This window comes from Kogia breviceps, chromosome 1, assembly GCF_026419965.1.
Source record: "Kogia breviceps isolate mKogBre1 chromosome 1, mKogBre1 haplotype 1, whole genome shotgun sequence".
NCBI classification, from domain to species: Eukaryota; Metazoa; Chordata; class Mammalia; order Artiodactyla; family Physeteridae; genus Kogia; species Kogia breviceps.
Window position 1 is genome coordinate 39058849 of NC_081310.1, and position 16382 is coordinate 39075230.

The 16382-nt window shown below is 33.6% G+C and overlaps 1 protein-coding gene across 2 annotated transcripts in view; it reads right to left on the reverse strand.

Annotated features, from left to right (window-relative positions):
• Nucleotides 1-16382, reverse strand: part of ADSS2 (adenylosuccinate synthase 2) — a 93195-nt gene that overhangs the window by 64791 nt on the left and 12022 nt on the right. The window contains exons 2-7 of one of the 2 annotated variants that reach the window (XM_059068177.2): nt 14468-14570; nt 13598-13666; nt 11668-11718; nt 3546-3612; nt 3192-3299; nt 2102-2183 (exon numbers count right to left, since the gene is read on the reverse strand). In XM_059068177.2, the coding sequence (XP_058924160.1) occupies nt 2102-2183; nt 3192-3299; nt 3546-3612; nt 11668-11718; nt 13598-13666; nt 14468-14570 (480 nt within the window). Of the gene's footprint in view, nt 1-2101; nt 2184-3191; nt 3300-3545; nt 3613-11667; nt 11719-13597; nt 13667-14467; nt 15184-16382 lie in introns of both variants that reach the window. The other variant, XM_067030737.1, reaches the window with a different exon arrangement.

A 16382-nucleotide genomic window follows, 5' to 3' on the forward strand; every position in this document is an offset into this window, starting at 1 on the left:
CATGTTTAAATATTTAGCCAGACTAGTATGGATATTCCAAGATCCACTCATGAACTCACCTGAGTATGTTATACCTGTTGATGAAAATATAATTCCCCCCTTGGCTCTAGTCCCCAATCTCATGCTTCTTCCTGTTTTAGTCCTTTTTTTTAATGCCTGAAATGACCGTACCATTCATCACAACCCTTGTTCCTTAAAGTCTTGGTTCAACATATAGTAGTCCCCCCCTTATCCCAGGGGGATATGTTCCAAGACCCCCAGGGGATGCCTGAAACCGCAGATAGTACCAAACTGTATACATACTGTGTTTTTTCCTATACATACATACCTATGATAATGTTTAATTTATAAATTAAGCACAGTAAGAGATTAACAACAAGAACCAATAATAAAACAGAACAATTTTGACAATATACTGTAATAAAAGTTATATAAATATGGCCTCTCTCTCCCTCAAAATATCTTACTGTACAAATTTAATGTCTTTTTCATCCTAAGCACTTATCATGCACTGTTATACTTTTGCAGTTTGAGGTTCAACAGCAAATCTAGCACACATTTCTTCTTCCTTCTTCACAATTTCATGGATAGAAGAAGTTTCATTCTTACTGTAGACCTTACCAACTCAGCATATGATTTTTTCTCTTTCCTGATTAAGTTGAGAACTTTCACCTTTTCACTTAAAGGAAGCACTGTATGGCTTCTCTTTGGTGTATCCAAATTGCCAGCATCACAACTCTTGTGCTTTGGGGCCGTTAGTGAGTAAAATAAGGGTCACTTGAATATAAGCACTGTGACACTATGACAGTCAATCTGATAAGTAAAATAAGTGGCTGCTAAGTGACTAATGGGTGGGATGCACTGGACAAAGGGATGACTGACATCTTAGGCAGGATGGAGCAGAACAGCAAGAGATTTCATCACACTACTCAGAAAGTCTCAAGTTTAAAACTTATGAGTTGTTTTGCAGTCGACAATGGGAAACTGAAACCATGGAAAGTGAAACCAAGGATAAGGGGGGAATATTGTTTATCACCTATTAAGAATCTTCTTACCTAACTCTGGTCATTATTATTCACCTACTTTACTTTCATTCGGAACATGTATAAAATAGAATTGAAAAGATATACTCATACTTTAGCACGTAAATATTTCCAAGTTGCTAGTAATAAATTTAAAATGTTTGTTGCATGACAGAATGAAAACAAAATGGCTGTCTATTCCAAGCAACAATCCATACACTGAAATCCAAATACCTAACATTTATAAAGTTCCTTGGAGGTCATTTTTTTTTAGAAATTCAATGAGTGGCTAGACCTAAGGCCTGCAACAATTCTAAAATGACATATCAGGTATGTAAATTCCTATTCAGTTCTGGAATTGATGTCATACTTATTTAAGAGTGACAATCAGACACACGAGAAGCAGCTTGAAACTCACCAAAGATTTTGGAAGAATGAAAGGGTAGAGAGGATAGGCAACTTGACCACTGACTAACTCAGGCACCAACTGTGGGCCCAATCTTTGGCCAATTACCTTACTTGTCTCTTAAGAGTACAGTGCTAAAGAAATTGACCCTATGGAGTAACAGTCCTAAATGGGCTGGTTAGTTTTAAAAGTTATCATTTCTTACTTGTCCCTTTGTTGATCTATCCCCCAAATTCCTGTGAGTGATTTTTATATAATAAAAGCTAGTCTTTTTTTCTGCTCAAAAATTATTCAATAGCTAAACTCCCTATCACTGCATATAAGACCAGCATAAGACCTATGATTTGCTCCCTACTTGTCTAACTTTATTTTCAGGTACTTTATTCTTGCTCCCTGCTCCCCACTCAATATTTTGTTTAAGCTACATCATGTAAAGTTATTTAAACATGCCACATCCTTTTAGGCTATATGCTTTTAGACTTAAAAATACAAATTCACTTCACCATTTCTTACCTATAATACTTTATATATATCTGTGTGGCACTTATTAACCACATGTTCTTCAATCTTTTATTTTCAGTTCCTAATACAAAGACTGAATGAATGAAAGATCTAGATGCCAATTTGGCAAATTAGTTTTAAAAAGGACATTATAAATGTTAGAAAGCATTACCTTGAGTTTTTGTAATTCACCTTCAATGTCTATTTCCAAAGTGGGGTATATAGATTTGTACTGGTTAGCCAAAACTTTGAACCTGAAAAATACAGATAAATCAAGAGCTCAGCTCTGTTTAAAAATATTCTGAATAATTTCATTTGATTCAAATGGTTTCCAGAGATAAGTGGCCTTAATAACAATCCCCAAACTGAAGTTACACTCTGAGAAATAGAATCTGATAAAGAAGATCAGTCATATGAATAAATGATACACTCAAAATATTTTTTACTGATAGGGATATCAACAATATAATTAAGGTGAGGGGTGGGAGGAGCAGGGAATGACTGAAATCTGTAACCACAAGACTTAAATCTGAATTAACTATATTGTACTGCATGAAAGACAAAAGAGGATGGTCTAAAATGACGCTTTTAAGAGAGACAGAGGCAGGCGTTGGCAATTTGTCTCTAATATTCTCAGTGGAGGTGTCCTAACAGTGCAGACAGACAAACTGCTGACTGAAAATGGATACAGCGAGTGATCTTTGATGCCATCTGTTATCAGATGTGACCAACTAACACCTCATCACTGAGTTACCATACAGTTTTTGGATGATTATCAGGTTTCCCATGGAGATTTTTCTACAGAGATTAAGTGTCAATGGGGCATTTCTATTTTTCAAGGTGAGCTTGATACACAATAGTTCACCAGTACCTGAGAGCCTAATTATTTCCAGGTGGGAGGACACAACAGAGTCTTTGGACCTGAAAATCCGAGGACCCTAGGCTGTTGTGATCCCACCACAGCACTGCCACATCCCCGTGGAAACATCTCTATTTCTCAGTAAAACATTCCAAACTCCAATCCTTAAATATAATTATGGCTTTGTCTTTTTGGGTTACTGATAGGATATCAACATCATGTTGTTTTTGTGAAGTTAATTTCAAATTAAGGACCAATTCAAAAGTAATAAAAAATAACTTTAATATTTCAAATGAAACAAAAAAGCCAACTACCACTACTCAACTAGAATACTGATTTTTATCAATTTGCATATTGGGTTTTAAAAATCCTAAAAATCCATTTTGAAATACAAGGTAGTTACCTCTCAGAGAAGCCATCAAAGTCAGAAACAAGATCACACATCCTGAGTCCACTCCGAGCAGCTTTGGAAGAATAAACTGGGCCAATGCCCTTTTTTGTGGTACCCAAACTTAAAAATAAATCAAAACAAGCTCTGAGTTAGAAAAGAAAGATGCAGTTCTTATGTTCAGATCAACACAAAGAATGAAATTTTTATGCTATTTCCTTTATTTTCACAGTCTTATTGATTTTCTCTGAAATCTAAACAGGATATCCTAATAGTTACTTTTCTTAAACTTCTGGCCTAGAATTTAAACAAAAAAGACTAGATATGCTTAAACTGCACATACACACACACATACACACACAAACATACTTTTTTCCTGCTTGTTCTTGTCTCTGTTGTTCCTGTATACCGTCAGCCGCTTGATGAAAATCAAATACTGAGGGGGAAAAAACAAAATCAGTTGTTTTGAGACAAAAGTAATACAGGAAAGCAACATATATTGCATTTTAAATTACTGAAGTTATAAATTCCTTAAGCCTAATTTCTTTATGACAAGTTGAATGGATACATTTTAAAAAGTAACAATAATGGTGGGAGTGAAGATTATAATGCTAACTGGTAATATTAATATGAAAATATGCCTGATCATTCATTCCTATTTATTGCAATCTATTCTATTTTTAAAAATGAATCCTTAAGAGAGTAATTCTGGAGTACCCTACTCTACAATTCTATAAAGCTCAGTTTACTAAGATATCCTCTTGAAGTTCTGGACTCCAGAAATCTAGGGATTATGTTATCTCCCTCTTCCTCAATGGTCCCAAGCTTCCAACATCTCTCACTAAAGCTGTAACCTCCTAATGAGTGTACCAATTTCCACTCCTGAACACCTCTAATTCCTACGTTTCAATGCAGCCACAGTCATCTTTCCAAGACACAGATATATCACCACTGTTGTCTTTAAAACTCAGTATCTTTCTATTGCTTAAAAGAAAAAGACAAAACTATTTTACATGGGTTCCTTGTAGTCTGCCCTTTCATCTTACACTATGCTCTGCCCCCTTTCTCCCCTCCCATACCATCATACAGGCATTAAGTCCTTGGCTCCAAGGCCTATGCTTTTCCTGTCTGAATATGCCTCTATGCCTTCTCTCTCTTCTCTCTCCCTCCCCTCCTCCCCTTCCCTCTCCCTCTCTGTACTGTTTTCCCGGAGACTCCATGAATTTACATTCCTACTCTGACAAGTGTGAGGTGATTATCACATTGTGATTTTGATTTGTACTTTCCTAATGATTAGTGATGTTGAACACTTCATGTACCTGTTGGTGATCTTTAATGTCTTCTGTGGAAAATGTATGTGCAGTTCCTCTGTCCTTTTTTAAATGGTTTTTTTTTCTATTGTGTTGTATGAGTTCTTTATATATTTTAGATATTAACCCCTTATCAGCTATATGATTTGTAACTATTTCTCCATTCTGTAGCTTGCCTTTTCATATTGTTGATGGTTTCCCTTGCTGTACAAAAGGTTTTAGTTTGATGTAACCCCATTTGATTATTTTTGCTTTTGTTGCCTTTGCTTTCAGCGTTAAATAAAAAAAATCATTACGAAGATCAATGTTATGGAGCTTACCATCTATGTTTTCTTCTAGGAGTTTTATGGTTTCAGGTCTTAAGTTCAAGTTTTTAATCTCATTTTGAGTTAGTTTTTGTGTATAGCCTAAGATAGTGGTCCAGTTTCATTCTTTTGCATGTAGCACTCTAATTCTCCCAACACCGTTTATTGAAAAGACTGTCCCTTCCCCATTGTATATTCTTGGCTCCTTTGTTGTAAATTAATTGAATACATATGTGTGGGTTTATTTTGGAGCCCCTTATTCCATTCCATTGATCTGTGTGTCTGTTTTTATGCCAAAGCCATACTGTTTTTTAAATTACTATAGCTTTGTAATATAATTTGAAATCAGGAAGCATAATGCCTGCAGCTTTATTCTTTCTCAAGATTGCTTTGGCTATTTTGGGTCTTTTGTGGTTCCACACAAACTTCACAATTGTTTGTTCTATTTCTGTGGAAAATGCCATTGGAATTGCACTGAATTCCAATGTAACTGAACACAATGAATTCCAAATGCACTGAATCTGTAAGTGCTTTGGGTGGTACAAACATTTTAACAATATTAATTCTTCCAATCCATAAGCATGGAATATCTTTCCATTTATTTGTTTCTTTTTCAATATCTTTCATCACTGTCTTATAGTTTTCAGTGTACAGGTCTTTCACCTCCTTGGTTAACAGAGTACCCTTTTCAGGTACTAGAAGGCTCTGTATAATACGGTACATGCTGATTAAAGGAGTAAAATATGTGTATACCATTTGTGCCGCACCTTCTATATTATGTGGTATGTTAAAATGTTTACTTTTTTCTATGACATGGATTCTAAACCTTGGCCGATAGATCGCTATTATATACTATAACGATTAGTTCATTACCATGTTCCTATTTTGGTGCCCAGCCTAGCCTTTCTCATCTACGTTTGAGAGGCCAGAATAGTTCTTAAGAGCTGTTTCACTAAACTCAGACTTTGCAAATCAGTTAGGACAAGATTGAGACCTTGGAGTACACCACTTCTTTTGAATGAAAAAGCATTTGCATTTCAGCATGTTTTATTATTTATGTTCAAAGAAGTTACAGAGGCAACTGGCAAATCACAAATAGCTGTTGGAAAGCAGGTGAGCCAAGTACCTTGCCATAGAGCTAATGTTTTCTTAGGTTTTTCTAGGTTCCAGGAAGCTATGAGTACAATCAGAATCATCACTTTCATGAAGCTTCATCATGGCATGGAGCCTTAATACCACCACAACTACCGTTTTTGAAAGAAGAGTCTTTGTCTAAAGTTGCTCGAATATCTCTTCTATTCTCTATAGCCTAGATACTGAAAACACAAAATGCCACCTTGGGGATTCAGTCTAATTTTTTTAATTAAAGATAATTGTGTACCTTCAGTAATTAAGTTTTATTAACACCATCTTATTATTTTTTAATTATCATAGTTAGTTTTATTAACACTATTTTTATACTGCATTAAAGTGTCCAGTGTGAGCCTCAGGACATGTAATATCCACTTTGCTTGCTTCTCACACCTTCTCAGGTCTTTTTTCTTTTTTTTTAAGTTTTTTTTTTTCCTTTTAATATTACCACTTTAAGTCACAATACAGTATTGTAATCTATAACCTCAAGATTGTACAGCATATCTCTAGACCTTATTCATCTTGCATCTCCTTCAGGTTTTTACTCAAATGTCATCTTCTCAGTGAAACCTCCCTGGCCACTTTATCTAAAATTATAGTTCCCCACCCACCTCCTCCAAATGCCTGACACTACCGGTCTCCTTTCTCTGATTTACTTTTTCTCCTCAGAACGTATCACTATATACCATGGTACATTACATACCTGTGTTCCCTACTATAGCTCCATTAAGGGACTTTTATCTTTTCTACTGCTGAATCCTCAGTGCCCAACACCACACCTGACATAGAGTAGGCTTCCGATAGCTGTTGAATCAAAGGACAGACACCCAGCAAACCTTGGATTTCAAATGCTTGAAAAAATTTTAAACTCTCAGTCATTTCTCAGGTCTCTTTTCCACAATAAACATCTCTTATATTAAAATTTTGTTATGAGATTCAATGGGAAGGGGCACAATTATGATGTAATAGATAGTTCTTTGCATACTTGCTTAAGTATGCTAATGTAAAGAACTGGCCAACAACTTAGTCATTTTTAAATTTCTTTAAAGGAAAATTGATTGTTTAAAGCAAAAATATTAACAATGTATTGTGGAGTTTATAACAGTATAGACATGAAATGTATGACAATAATAACACAAAGGACTTTACAAGGAAATGCAAGCATTTTGTTGTAAGGACCTTAGGTTAAATGTTACATTATTTTAAGGTAGATCATGAGAAATTTAAAGATGCAGACTATAAACCCTAGAGCAACTTCCAAAATTCATAAAACAAGAGGTATAGCTCATAAGCTAATAGTGGAGATAATATTTAAAATATCAAATCCCAAAGAAATCAGGAAAGAAGAAAAAAAAGACAAAAAACAAATAGAAAACAATGGGCAGATAATTTCAACCATACTGCTAATTAACTGTACTAGAAGTAAATGGGCAAAACATTCCAATTAAAAGGCACATTGTCACAATGAATAAAAAGCAAGGCCCAAATGCATCTTGTCGACAATAAATGAGCCAAAAATGTAAAGATATAAATAGATTAAAGATTATTAGAGGATGGAAAAAAGATACACTAATCTTAAGAAAGCTCTAGTGGCTATATTAATGTCAAAGTAGACTTCAGAATAAGAAATATCACCATAAATAAAGAGGACATTTCATAATGATGAAAGAGCTACTTCATCAAAAACATAATTTTAAATATACATGCACCTAACAGCTTCAAAGCACACAAAGCAAAAACTTAGAGTTGAAAAGAAATTAATAGACAAATCCACAATTATTGTTGGAGGTTTTTAACATGCCTCTCTCAGTAGCTGACAGAGCAAGTAAATAGAAAATCACTTAGGATACAGAAGATCTGAACAATGTTATCTTCCAATTTGATTTAATTGACATTTAAATAACACTACTCAACACGAATAGAGCACATATTCTAAATGCATGTAGAACATTAATCAAAACAGGCCACGTAATAGGTCATAAAACAAATCTCAACAAATTTTAAAAGGCTAAGATTGTACACAGTATATTCTGTCTACAACAAAATTAAATTAGAAATAAATAATAGAGAGAAATCGGGAAAATCTTCCAATATTTAGAAACATAAACATCATATTTAACTCAAGGATTAAACAGAAATCACAAAACATCATATTTAACTCATGGATTAAATGGAAATCACAAAAAAATTACAAAGTATTTTCAACTGAATGGAAATAAACATACAAAATGTCAGTGTTTGGAAATGCAATTAAAATAGTGTTATAGAGACATGTATAACCTTAAATGCTTATATTAAAAAAGTCTAAAGTAAATAATCTACTAAGCTTCTAAAGAGGCTAAAAAAAAAAAAAGAGAGCATATTAAACCCAAAGAAAGTAGAAAGAATGGACTAATAAAGAGCTGAAACCAATGAAATTGAAAATAAACATAATCAAGTGCTTATTCTTTGGGGAAAAAACTCAAAATCAATAAAATGGAGAAAGCTCTAGTTAGACTGATCAAGAGAAAATGAGAGAAGATACAAATTACCAATACCAGGAATAAAAGGACAACACTGCAAACTCTATAGAAATTAAAAGGATAATATACAAACATTAAAAACCTTATGCCAATAATTTGACAAGTTGGATGAAATGAATACAGTCCTTGAAAAAACATAAATTACCAAAACTGACACAAAAAGAAACAGAAAAACCAGAATCTCTCCATATCTGTTAAAGAAGTGGAATTTATAACTAAAAACATCCCCTCAAAGATTCTAGCCAGCATTTAAAAGGAAATAATACCAACCCTACATGTACTCTTTCAGAAAAATGAAGGCACTAAAACTAAAGAAAACTACAGGCCAGTATGCCTCCAGATGAAAAAGTAGTACATCTTGGCCAAGCTGGGTAGGGCACCTAAGTTAGGTGCTGGGCATATTTATGAATAAAACAGCTAAAACTCTTTCCCACATGGGCACAGCCTTGTGTGAGACGTTGTTACCGACGGGGGGACTAATGCCTGGAAGATAAATAACTTGCCAGAGGACACAAAAACAACATTTGGATCCAGATTCCTAAAATTCTAAACCCTGTAATTCTATTATACTATACTCCATATCACCCATCATACTTTGTACTGACAATCTCAGGATTTTATGAGAAATTTTTAAAATCCTTGGAAAGAATTAATATTTTTAAGCATCTATGTACCAGACTAGGTTTTGTGCTTAGTACTGAAATGAGAGTTCTAATGCCATAATTACCATGGCACTTAGAGAACTGTCCTTTCAGTCCTATGGTAAGACAGTCCCTGAAGCAAACATGTGAAGTGGTTACATCGCAATGATTCTCAGCAATTCTCTAGTTAGTTTGATTTGATTTTTTGATAACATTATTTACTTCTTTTCACCATTTCAGAATTGACTGTACTAAAAATACATGTTTCTTATAGACATTTTAATAATACATGTTTTAAAGAATACATATATTACTATACATATTACTACTAATATCTAAATTTTAGTCAGAGCTATCCTCTCTGGGCTCAGTTCTCCTCTAACAGAAATACTTTCCTTTAAGAATATAAATTTATGGAAAAGGAAAAACCATTATTAAATAAATATAATAAATTTAAAAATTAATTCACATTTGTTATAATTTAAACCACATTACTTTCCTATTACTCTGGTCCTTTGACCCCTTTGTATTAGTATTTTCTTTGTGCTACGTTCAAGAATGCAAACTGTCAAGTGACAACCCAAAGCATTTATAATGAAAAAAGGTGGAGAATCCAGACAGGAACACAGGTATCTCTCTTAACACCATGTTCTTTTCAACAGATTGATATCATCAGCATATACTTATATCTACACATAGCCAAACTACTTACCTGCTTATGTGCATTAATGTTATAAGTTACTCAAAGAGTACATACTAGGTATTATCCTATTTTGCAATCCTAAATTGTGGTATTCTGATATTGAATTTCACATAGTAGATGACAGAGGACCATTACAAAGTTCTGAAGGTAAGTAGTGGCTTTCATCATTTATTCACAAGACAGAGGCAATGAATACCAAAAGGCTATACATAAAAACTAGAAAGTTAAAGATGACTCATGTTAACAAAATAAAGTACATATAAGGTTAATGATTAGTGAGTGTAAGCAGATAAAAAACACTACAAAAGTAATGCACAAAAATATAATTTTCATTATATACCTAAGAGACTGTCAGTAAGAAAAATAATACAATATTGCTTCCTATATTACAGCCCTATAGTGATGATATGTAAAAGTTTAAAAGTACTAAGGTAATAAACAAAAAATATTTTAAACTATATAGGTGACAGGCTGAGTATGATTCTCTTTTTTAATCAGAAGCTTAAAATGGCCAACAAACCTGACAGATTTATAACCTCCTTCCTCATAAAAGCAAAATGAAACCTTTTTGTCCTCATCCAAATTACATGTTATTATTTGGGACTGCAAAGCTTCCTACTTTCTTTTTTTGTCTAGGTATGCATCTACGCTATTACTCTGGAAATATAAATTTCAGTTTTGCTAAAAAATAAAAAACTATGAGCTCTTCAAAGAAAGGGTTCAGTTTAAACACAAGTATAATTGATAGTTAATATTTTCATAGTTTAAATAGGTGAAATACAAATGACTCACAGCCTACTTTGTTTTATGGAAAATACAGAAGTATGTATTCTTTACATTTTATCTAGTCACACTAACAACTAGCAAAGTCTTCAGTATGGGAATACCAATCTACTCATGGACAACATATATGATAATATGAACTAATATAAAAGTGTTTTGCAGTGGTAATCACAAATTGTTCTTTTCAGATTTTATAGATTAAGAAGCCTATGGCAAACTATGAAATGAAAAGGTAGTTTTCACATAAAAGCTGTATGTCAATCCACTACAGTTTACTTCAAATAAGTTATTTTACTGATTTCCTAAGACTATGCATAGTATTCAGATCTGTGATTGTTATTTGGAGGTACTGTCACTTGGCTGATAAATACTCTTAAGAAAAGTTTGATGGGGTTGCCTCTTAAATGGAGGTCAATGCTAAAACTACAGAAGCTACTGCCTCAGAAGACATACATATTTAAATACAATTTAAGAGTTCTAATCAATCACAGAAGTTCTTACATGGTTTATAGTTCTTTCTCTTTCCTGGCTATTGCCTCTTAATCATGTCACTGGTAATTTAAAATGCTATCACTTCAGAGATAGGCTAATAACAGGGAAACAAACTTCAAATATACTGGTAATGGTTGAAATTAATTTTAGAATCCAGTTTGTTGTAACCAATGGAGGAGAAGGCTAGTCTGAATAAAATCTGCATCATTTAAAAAGCAGTATTATTACATTTTAGGTACAATGAATCACTCTAAAGACTTGCCCGATGGGAGACCTACTTTTACATGAGTATTGATATGTGCAAATAAAAGCTCTTTGTATTTTAATGTGGCTTATTTTTTAATAGAAGTAGCGATGTCTCATGAAATACTGCTTAAATTATTCATCTGATTAGCTAATTCTTCAGAAATAGGTAAATTTTAACCTAGCCCTTATTAAAAACAAAAGAAAAAAATGAATAAGATTCCATGTATCTGAACCCAATTATTACAATTCATCCTACTTAGTGTTCAGTAAAATTAAAGACAAATTGGCTACTAAATGCTTTCATGTGATGTTTCTGATAAAAAGATAGTTATAAATAAATGAATTACATCCCCCTTACCAATATGAGCTCTGTCAGATATGATAAGCCTTTTTTCCCAGCCTTCCAGACCTAGAGGGAAGGGATAAAAAAGATACATTTAATTGAACATTTTGTATAATAATTTTAAAATCCTAATTTCCTTAGAAATACACTGTTTAAAAGTGTTTTTCACCTAAGGAGTCATTTTAGCATCTTTTCTTCTGCATAGGAAATATGTTTAACAAGAACTTTCTCACCTGTCATTCATTATACAAAGTCATTCACAAATTCTTTCTAAATGTTTTGCTCTAAAAAGCTCCAAACTCAAGCCAGCCATAGCCACATAAAATACTTTTAGGAATCCAAAACAGAAATGGTAGGAAATATCATTTTGTTGGGGCAGGGGGGTGGGATGTGGGAGAGTGGGGGTGAAGTTCAAAGCAAGCGGAGAATTTTGAGAAAAGGGAGTTAATTTGGGGTATGGCACCCTTTCCCAAAAGACAATTCTAAAAAGTGTGATTAAACAAAATAATAAAATGTTCTAATTCCTCCGAAGTACTATCAATTACTGTACTTATCACACTGAATTATAAGAAGATATATGTGTCTCCCCATTTAAGTGTGAATGCCTGAGAGTAGGGGCCATGAATTTTCATAGTATGGGGTCTGTCATCCAATAAATGTTCAAGAAAAATGATTGTTGAATGAATAAATAAATGAATCTAAATAGTCTTCTTTAAAGAGAGTAACTTAGTAGGCTATATGCATTCTAAGGATAAGCCACCGAGCCCTATTTTCAAAATTAGTATTTGAATATTAAAAATTAGTTGTTAATTTTGATAATATCCAAAGATTTGTTTTACAAATATTCCTTATAGATTAAAGAAGTTATTAAGCCTCCCCCTCTATAGCTGTTTTTGACATGTAACACGTATTTTAAAGTTTGCTTACAGAATATTATAACAAAATATTACAAAGAAACTCAATAAAGTAGATTCAGCTGGATTAGATAGGCCAGAGGAAAAAGAATAGGGCAAAATTGTAAAGGGGATGAAGGACAGCAGAGAGCAGCAAGGGAACCTCAAGGTGACCAATTAAAAAGGCAGACACAACACACAGGTAAAAATGCATGAAAGACAACAGAGATAATAGCAAGACAGGATTCTGTGAAATCAGATTTAGTTGTTAGGAACACTTGAGGATGTATTGCTACTTTTAAACGTGAAAAATAAACTTTAACGATGTAACAGAATTTAGTTCTTTAAATATGAGCTAAGGGAGAACTACACTAATGATTTTCCTCAATTGTGTATCATCTGCATTGCCACATTCCCCTCAAACCCTAGCAAGGCAGCCTAACTGAATGTAAACCGACTTCCAAAAATCCAGAAGAGATTAGAAAAGGGAGGAAATCAAGTCTTTTTTTTTTTTTTTTAAAGATGGAAGTGGATACATTGCATAGAAGAAGGATTTCCCTCATTTGGAGGCAGGGACCTAAAAAACCTCTTTTGTCCCTGGGTTGCAGTAACCAAGGGAGTTCCAGATCCTCTAGGAAATGAGACTAAAAGTGTACAAAATGGGCTACAGTGGCTTTCTGACTGCCTTAAGCTAATTTTTGGCTTGTGTAGAAGTAGATGCTAACAAGCACAAATGACAAAATGAACTCGTGAATTTCCTAGAGTTTTGCCACCAGCATATAGTAATTCTAGCTACCTAAAGTTTGCAGATGACCAATGTGTAAAAAATCAGGACTTACTCAATGACCTTGTTATGTTTGTCTTTTGTTAGAACACTGATTATAATGAATAAAATTTAATAACTGACATTAAAAATTTTGTCCTACAATAATCTGCAATTTTAAAGTAGAAGACAAAAATGTTAAGTTTTTCTGGAATGAGAGCCCAATAATACTTTATTAAAAAAAATAATAATAATTGCCTGCCAGACAAGCAGACTCATTCTTTCATACCTTTTCCTTTTTGAACATTTTTTTCTGCTTCTTCAAACAATCCAGGTAGATGAATTACCACACCATTTCCTAAAAATAAAAAAAAAAACACAAATAAGCAAATCCTAAATTTAAACATCTATATTTATAATATAGACATACATCTTCAATAACCCTTTATCTAGAATAGTAGAAGACTGAGGCACTTTGATTAGTAGGACATTCTAATTTATCAGGGAGTTACCAGAGAAATGATTCCAAGTTTTAAACGGTAGTATAAGGTAAATACATAATAGAACATAATACACAGAATATAAAACACTAAAACTACACTCAATATAATTTGAAATTTCTTTGAAACAAAGTGAAACTATTATTTTGAAAGAAACTAGTTGTATAGTGTTAGGCAAACTGAACCAGATCAGTCTTTCAAACTGGGGACTCAAAACCTATTAGTGGCCATAAAATCAATTTATTGGCCTGTGATGAGCATTTTTTAAAATAAAAGACTAGAAGAGAAAATATCAGATTGCATTTTATGTTGTAAGTGTTCAGAACCAATCCATCAAACACAGACCTCTTGTATTTCTTACTATGCTTCATAGTGTTTGGAGAACTGATTTGATGATCTAACACTTTGTTATACAATTAAGATTACCAATGATCAGAAATAAATGCAAAGTAATCATTCCAAAAAAGTTATTAGTGCTAAATGATCTAAAAGAGTTATAAAACAGCCAAAGTTAGGTATATTCCAGAAGGTACCACTGTCAAGATTAATAAGCAATCAATGAATCATTTGATTAGAGATTAAATAAGTTTAGATCATGAAAAATAAACACTATTATCAATTGGGGGAAAAACGTCCCTAAGTTCAGTTCACATACTTACCAATGAATGCCGTAACATTAGGATTAATTATTCCACTAGGTAAAAGATGAAAATCATACTCCACAGAATCTACAACAACTGTATGGCCAGCATTATTTCCTCCCTGAAATACAAGATTGGGAAAAATGAACCTGACAATAAATATGACAAGTAATATATCGCCTTCCAAAGTGAATTAACGATCTCCTGCTAAAATGTCAATAAGGCAACCCAAGTATTTGCCATGAATACTTATTCTTTACAAGCTTTACAATAGTTTGTCTATCCACTCTCCTTTCCCTACTTGAATGGTTATTCCTAACAGGATCTGGAAATTGGAGAGTTCAGGTTTCTGGAAGATAGGAAGACATATCCCCTTTTATTTTATTTTATTATTATTATTTTTTTGGCTGGGTTGGGTCTTCATTGCTGCATGCGGGCTTGTCTCTAGTTACGGAGAGCGGGGGCTACTCTTCGTTGGGGTGCGCAAGCTTCTCATTGCAGTGGCTTCTCTTGTCACGGAGCATGGACTCTAGGTGCACGGGCTTCAGCAGTTGTGGCACGCGGGCTCTGTAATTGTGGCTCGTGGGCTCTGGAGCGCAGGCTCAGTAGTTGTGGTGCACAGGCTTAGTTGCTCCGCGGAATGTGGGATCTTCCCAGACCAGGGCTCGAACCTGTGTCCCCTGAATTGGCAGGCAGATTCTTAACCACTGCGCCAAAAGGGAAGTCCCATATCCCTTTTTAAAAGAGAAAAAAAGCGAACAAAGTACAGGGAACAATTAGTTTGTTATTCTGTTTCTGGCACTATGTGGAATATGTAGCAATCTAATTAATTTTCCATGATATTTATCTTAAAAAAATCTTTAAAATAGAAAAATCTATCCAATTACCCTAACTTGATATAAATATTCATATAATTCTCATTGTGCTAAGAGTGTGTCAAGCAACTTTGTGACCTAAAATTATTATTCTTACATGGACTTATCAACCAGGATATCTCCCAAGTAAATCCCTCAAATATTGGTTATCCTGGAGAATAATTTTAAAATTTAAAATCAGTCTCATGAGTTTGGTTAGTGACCGATTCCTTGAATCTGCTCATCTCTGGCAAAAGTAATACACTGGGTCAAGGAACCTCTAAAGCTGAGAATCATAGCATAAACCCATGGTGAAACTTCCACTCTATGAAACAAAATGTGAAGTTGAATTCTAAAAATTAGGTACAAAGGAGACTGAATATTAAGTGACCAGATAATATTTCTAATTTCTAAGTTTAAAAAGCATGGGGAAAAGACACAAATCAATTTGATTATGATTAAACTTCTACACAATACTAACAAAAGTTTTAAAATAAACAACAAACTAGGAATATATCTGAACAAATAAAAGGTTTAACAACATCTTTGTGGGACATTTAAAAAAAAAACAACCCAATCAAAACGATATCTCCTGAGGATGACTAGTTTAACTTGATCACAAGGCTATTTGACAAATGTATTTTACTTACTTTTACCATCATCATCATGAATTCACAAAAATGCCAGAAAATTAGGTCCTGCAAAAAAATCTTCAAAAAAGCAAATACTTATTTACACTGTGTTTTGCACTGTACAGAGCAAAGAATTCCTTGCTTAAAGACCAGTGTATGTCGCGTAAATTTAAAAAAAAAAAAAAAAAAAAAAGACTTGGTGTTGGTGGCCTATAGTCCAACAAGATAACAGGTAGATGACAAGACACAGGAAGGACGGAAGTGGTAGTGTTAAGCAATACCTCCTTCACTTGATACCATCAAGGCAACAGGTGAATATTTTTTACTATTTATTTTTTGTAGGCAACATCTGCATATGACACAAAAGGCACAGAAAGATGCACAATAAAAAGTGAAGTCCTTCCCATACTCCACCCTCCCCTTCCCTGCTAGAAGACTGCTGTTACC